Here is a 6,000-nt window from a genome sequence, read left to right on the forward strand (position 1 = left end):
AACTAATAATATATACAAATTATACTATAATAAAAATATAAAGCAGATATTTTAGACTATTTTTAGTAAAAAAACTTACACCGGTTTAGTTTTTTTAAATAGTAATTTTAAAACTGCACGCGGTGGTATATTAAGCTGTATAATTTATAATTTATATATAGCTTTTTTATCTAAGATTATTTATTCTGGTTTTATATTTATATATAATAATACCTTAGTTTATATAGTATAAATTATACAGGCCTTACTTCAAGATCTTAGTATTTAAGTAATAAATTAACTACTATATAGCCCGGATTTTAATTTAATTAAGAATTTATAGATCTTATTAAAACAACAGATATATAAAGATTATCCGGACTTAAAGAGAATAAATAATATAGTTAAAATATTTATACAGCTTGTTTAAGCAGCTAAAGAGATATAACAGACTATAAAAAATAATATGATTATATATTTCTCCGAAACCATACCTTACTATATTAAGACTGTTATTAAAGTAGATGGTTGGTATATGAAATATTAAAGAATTAGCGGTGGTGGCTTTTGCCGGTAGAATTAGAATATAACTAGTTTTAAATAAGAAAAAGACGAACTTCTTGTGGAGGGAGTATACAGACTACTTTCGCGGGACTGTAAGTATGAATCTAGTATCTATTAATCTCTGGTAGAGATTGTCGCTTGTTATGAGCGTGATCTTGGCACCGTACTGTATATGGCTAATTCAAAAATCCACTATCTAAAGTCTATTGCTTTGAGTATTTAGTCGATGTCTAAATCTGTCATGATCCCTCGCATAGGCACGCATACATACAACCTCCCCTTCAGAAAGATTCTGTCTATGTTCCCTGCGGACTTTGAATTGACCAGAGCTGAGGCGGTAAGGAAAAAGAAATGATTAATATGCTAACACTAGGTATTTTTATTCCATCTCTCACGGATCGGGGGCTGGAGGTGTACAGTACCGTGGACACTTTGCTATAGAACTGGTTTGAGAGTCACCTCAAATATAGCTTACATACCTTGCCTAATCGAGGGGAGTCCTCGAAGTGTTGGCTCACAATTTCGGCTCTCTCTATCAACTTATGACCTCGGTTGAGGCTCACCCACACGAGATGGCCTGAGAGGCTCGATTCATTGATCTGGCGGTCAATATATGCTAGATCAACTCACAACCCCAGCGTCCCGTCAGCCACCAGTCTCACGAAGCTTTGCCAGTGCTACCACGATGCCTTGGTCAATTGCCTCTGACTGGGCGCCAACTTGGGACCTTTGCTCTTCAATAATATCTGCACATATCTCGGGCTTGCTGCACTCCGACTCCGCAAGCAAGAACTCTTCATCAAATTGCTCCTGACCCTCATTTGACCTTGAAGAGGCGCCGGCCGTCTCAGTCTCCAGCTCTGCCAGTCGACGATTTCTATCTCTATTGGGAGCATTCGCCTTCTTCATCGACTCCACTCGAAATGACTCCCTCACTGTATTATACCATTGCTTGACCTTCTTTTCTCCCCATCCAGGGACCGCGCTTATCTGCTCTGACGGCGCATTGATCGCGTTCTGTAGGCTTCCAAAGGTGGAGATTAGGCTCGCAGCGTCCGACTTATTAATGCTGCGGGGAGTAGTCACAAATTCGACTAGTGATTCCTTGTAGGATTGGGCCTGCTGCGTGCGAATAGCTGTAGGTTGAGAATTTTCGGATGACTTATACAGCTCCAAGTAGTGTGCAGCTTCGGGTGCAGACCAGCACAGCATCAATGTAAGGTTATTGATGAGGGACGTCTTAGACAGTTCCCGAAGGCTATCTTCATGATTTGCTATATCCACCATCACTAAGACAATGCGCAGTAGATACTTCCCTGCTAGCTGCCGTATGCGCGAGTAGATGTATTCAGGATGTAGGCGGTGGTACTTGAGCGACAAGAACAGCGCGCAGCTAGTGTTGCCGATCACGTAGTCGGCCGGAATATCCGCATATTCCCAAGGTACGATCTTGATATGGTTCAAGATCGGGTTTCCTTTCTGTCGTGTAGAGACAAGTATAGCGGAGGGACCGGATCTATTGGGCAGTGCCTGTGGCTTAGGCTGTTGGATTCTAGGTGGATTGAACGCTTGGCCTGATGTCGAGACCGTGGGAGGTGCGCTGGACTGTGATCGCTCGCCTCTGCCATTGGATTCGCTTCCCATCTTCTCTCCGAAGAGCGATATGAGCACAATGTATTCACTGCTTCACAAGCCTCCGCTCAACGCTAAAAGAGAAAGAAGCCACAGTCTGAGAAACGGATCGGAGCTCAAGTTGGACTTGATTGAGCTTGAGAAGCTGCGCTTCTCGCTGCTGGCTGGCCTTCCGACCGGTATGCCCTCACGTGCAACCTGGGTGCGTCATGAATTTCCTACTCCCAGACGTCGAGAGTTCGAGCCGCTCCTTAGACATGCCGCAACTCAATCCAGAACTTGTCCGTAACCTGCGGGAAAAGCTTTTCGATATCTTCGATTGTTCTACCGATATCATACCTCTAAGTATCAATATAAGCTCCCCTCCCCCTCCTGTCGTGCTTGTTCGCACTGGCATACTAGGCATGTAGTACCTAAGCCCGGCAAGACGAGATGGATCCGGGAAATTACTGGTCTCTGATTCGAGCGCCTCGTATCTATCTAATCTTCTTCCTCACCGCCCTGAGACCCGCTTTTGCCTCGAGACTTTTGTCCTTGCTGGGATTTTTCTGCCGCGGAGTTTCCTACGAAAAAAAGTCATTCATACCCCAACCATGGCCAACACTGACGATTCTCGCAACGAGAGCCCCGTCGAGGGACAAGTCAGCCAAGATAAATCTGTGGCCGTTGCTGATACGCAGAACCAGGCAACAGCCCAGCCGTCCTCGAACCAACCTCGCAGGGAGTTGTTCATTCGATCGCTTCCCGCCTCAGCGACCACCGAGAGCCTCGCAGAACATTTCTCACAATCCTACGTGATCAAGCATGCCATCGTCGTCACTGACTCAGAGACAAAGCAATCGAAGGGCTACGGCTTCGTGACTTTTGCTGATGTCGAAGATGCGAAGGCTGCCCTGGAGGAACTCAACGGAACTGTCTTCGCAGGGAAGAAAATCAAGGTCGAGTATGCGCAACCGCGCCATCGTGTTGTCGACGAGAACCTCGGCAAATCTAAACCATCTACCGAAGCCCTTGAGCTCAAGAAGCAAAGAGAACAACAAAGAGCGGCTGCTGTGCCACCCAGATTGATCGTCCGAAACCTTCCGTGGAGCATTAAGGAACCCAACGATTTGGCAGTGCTCTTCCGGAGTTATGGAAAGGTCAAGCAAGCCTATCTCCCCAAAAAGGGAAACCAGCTGGCCGGTTTCGGCTTCGTGGTGCTGAGGGGAAAGAAGAACGCAGAGAAGGCGCTAGAGGGCGTCAATGGCAAGGAGGTAGACGGGCGGACACTGGCTGTTGATTGGGCAGTGGAAAAAAATGTTTGGGAGAATTTGCAAAAAGAGCAAGATAGCGCGGAAAGTGATGAGCAAAATGAGGAGCCAAAAGACACTAAGATGGCGGATGAAGACGAGGAAGCGGCAGAGGCTGACTCTGATGTTGTCGAGGACGCTCTTTCCGCCGACGAGGACGAGGATCTCGATAGCGAAGACGATCTTGATGAGGAAGAGTTGGAAGGTGAAGGCATCGATGAGCAGGAGGCAAAAGAAGATGAAAGAGATGCATCGACTATCTTCATCAGGAATCTGCCTTTCACGTGTGACGATGAGATGCTCTATGAGCATTTTACCCAATTTGGCCCCCTTCGCTATGCACGAATCGTCGTTGACCGAGAAACTGAGCGTCCTCGTGGGACCGGGTTTGTTTGCTTTTGGAAAGTGGAAGATGCAGTATCATGTGTGCGCGATGCCCCCAAACAGCAGGATTCCCTTGCCGCAGACAAAGACAAAGGCAAGAGAGCATCCACGTCATACAAGCAGTCCGTTCTACAAAATGAGAACGCTGATCCCAGTGGGCGTTACACCTTGGATGGCCGTGTGCTTCAGATCGCTCGTGCAGTGAGCAAGTCTCGTGCCACCGAACTCGAGGAAGAGGGTGTTTCTCGTCGCCTTGTTCGCGATACTGACAAACGTCGTCTTTACCTTCTTCAGGAGGGTACTATCGCACCCAATTCCTCTCTCTACAAGAAACTCTCACCTTCTGAAATTAAGATGAGAGAGGACAGCTACAAACAACGACAAAACTTCATCAAGAAGAACCCGAGCCTTCACCTCAGTCTTACGCGTTTGTCCATTCGCAATATTCCCCGCCATATCACGTCGAAGGATCTTAAGCAGCTGGCTAGGCAGGCCGTTGTTGGTTTCGCCCAGGAAATGAAAAGCGGCGTGCGCCAACCCTTGTCAAAGGAGGAGCTGGACCGGGCTGCTGATGTCATGCGCGAAGCAGAGCAGCAGCGGAAGAAGAAGGGCGTGGGAGTCGTCAGGCAAGCCAAGATTGTCTATGAGAGTCGCGATGGAAGTAAGATCAAAGAGGAAAGCGGAGCAGGCCGGAGTAGAGGTTACGGCTTCGTCGAGTACTACACCCATCGCCATGCTCTCATGGGACTAAGATGGCTCAATGGTCATGCTGTCGAGCCTCCCAAATCCGCAACCCCTGATACCCAGGACAAGAAAAAACGGCTCGTCGTTGAATTCGCCATCGAGAACGCCAATGTCGTTAAGCGTCGCAATGAGCAGCAGTCTAAGGCACGCAGTTTCAAGAAGGAGCAAGAACCAGGCGATGGTGCCTCGAAACGTGGTGCGCAGGATAAGAGCTCCCAGTCGGGACAGAAGCGAAAGCGTTCTGATAACAGCAGCGACAAGAACGATGCTGGTGAAGATGCGGAGGAACAGAACAAGATCGCAAAGCGAAACCGGATCATTTCAAAGAAGAGAATGCAACGGAGAAGTCGGAAAGGGAAGGCCTAGACACGGGTACATTTAAAAGTTCAACAGGGTCACCTAGATAGCTAATGGTCATTGTGCATACTTATACTGGCAATCCGCAGAGATCAGTTGGGATATCACTTAAATACAGATAGACTAAGATCCTAGGTATCACAACAACATATCAAGGCACCAGATGCCAGTCCTTAGGCATATTTGGCGCGCTTATGATAGAGGAGCGCTGGCTAATCAAGGAAGTACCGCAAATGCCTTATTCACTTCTGTCAATAGTTGGTGGCGTCTTGCACTTTCCCAACAATATTGTACCGTTTGCTAAAGAACGTGAACCATTCATCGAGTACCGTCTTCTCTTTATCCTCGAGATCGTACCAGTCAGGACGGCAATCCTCAGGCTTGAGCGACGAGGAGGCCAGGGCGCGGGAGGGATCCTTCCCGGCGAACACTGCAATCGGACAAAGACATGAGTACAACGAGAACATATACATGTACCAATTGTCGGGTCATTCGAGCAGCCCGGATCTTAACCCACCGTGGTATTGCCCGCTCGGGCTGTATGCAGCGTTGCGAGTCACGTCAAAAACAATTCCCTTGATTGCGACCAGCGTAGGACGATTTGGATCGGTGCCTGGAAGTCGCACTCGGTCAGAGATAGCGTGTATCTAGGTATCCCTTAATAAAACCAACTGACCGTCGCATTTCGATAGTTCCTCCACAGTTATCAGATCGTATTTGGGAGGGTCGAGCTGGACAGGAATTTTAGGAGAAAAACGCTTCGGCTCGGGCTCGTGTTCAGCCATGGTGTCTCACTGATGGTCATACAACTTCGCGCGTGCTGGTGAGTGATGAAGTATGATTCCAAGTCCCATAAGCAAGCAAGCTAATGTAACCAAGAAAAGAAGTTGATGGTGGGATTCGGCATGAGAAGACGCGGGGCAGGCGGGGGAAGAAGTGCTCGGTCCGGTGCAACCGTGGGTCGGAACTTGGGAAAAAGCGACCTCCAATTCAGTTCTCTGTCATTGGTCTGCATTTGAAGTACTCGGTACTCTTTTTTTTTTTTTTTTTT

The 6,000-nt window shown here is 47.6% G+C and overlaps 3 protein-coding genes across 3 annotated transcripts; 1 reads left to right on the forward strand and 2 right to left on the reverse strand.

Moving 5' to 3' along the window:
* Positions 1-900: 900 nt before the first annotated feature.
* BO72DRAFT_453623 (DNA repair protein RAD10) lies at positions 901-2,461 on the reverse strand. Its single transcript, XM_040946023.1, has one exon. The coding sequence runs from the start codon at positions 2,185-2,187 to the stop codon at positions 1,189-1,191; it is 999 nt and encodes a 332-aa protein (XP_040795557.1). The 5' UTR covers positions 2,188-2,461; the 3' UTR covers positions 901-1,188.
* A 294-nt stretch (positions 2,462-2,755) lies between these two features.
* BO72DRAFT_453624 (mRNA-binding ribosome biosynthesis protein NOP4) lies at positions 2,756-5,035 on the forward strand. Its single transcript, XM_040946024.1, has one exon. It carries the CDS (start codon positions 2,769-2,771, stop codon positions 4,956-4,958), a length of 2,190 nt encoding a protein of 729 aa, XP_040795558.1. The 5' UTR covers positions 2,756-2,768; the 3' UTR covers positions 4,959-5,035.
* On the reverse strand, positions 4,950-5,736 carry BO72DRAFT_453626 (putative progesterone binding protein; the record flags this gene model as incomplete). The annotated part of the gene is made up of 3 exons (XM_040946025.1): positions 4,950-5,379; positions 5,467-5,562; positions 5,626-5,736. Coding segments are annotated over 3 exons (386 nt in total), but the record flags the coding sequence as incomplete, so codon positions are not given.
* Positions 5,737-6,000: the final 264 nt, after the last annotated feature.

This window comes from Aspergillus fijiensis (assembly GCF_003184825.1).
Source record: "Aspergillus fijiensis CBS 313.89 unplaced genomic scaffold BO72scaffold_98, whole genome shotgun sequence".
Taxonomy (NCBI): Eukaryota; Fungi; Ascomycota; class Eurotiomycetes; order Eurotiales; family Aspergillaceae; genus Aspergillus; species Aspergillus fijiensis.

What these genes read in the sequence shown, in the direction of transcription:
- BO72DRAFT_453623 (XM_040946023.1), bottom strand. Translation starts at nt 2,187, where the DNA reads ATGGGAAGCGAATCCAATGGCAGAGGCGAGCGATCACAGTCCAGCGCA.
- BO72DRAFT_453624 (XM_040946024.1), top strand. Translation starts at nt 2,769, where the DNA reads ATGGCCAACACTGACGATTCTCGCAACGAGAGCCCCGTCGAGGGACAA.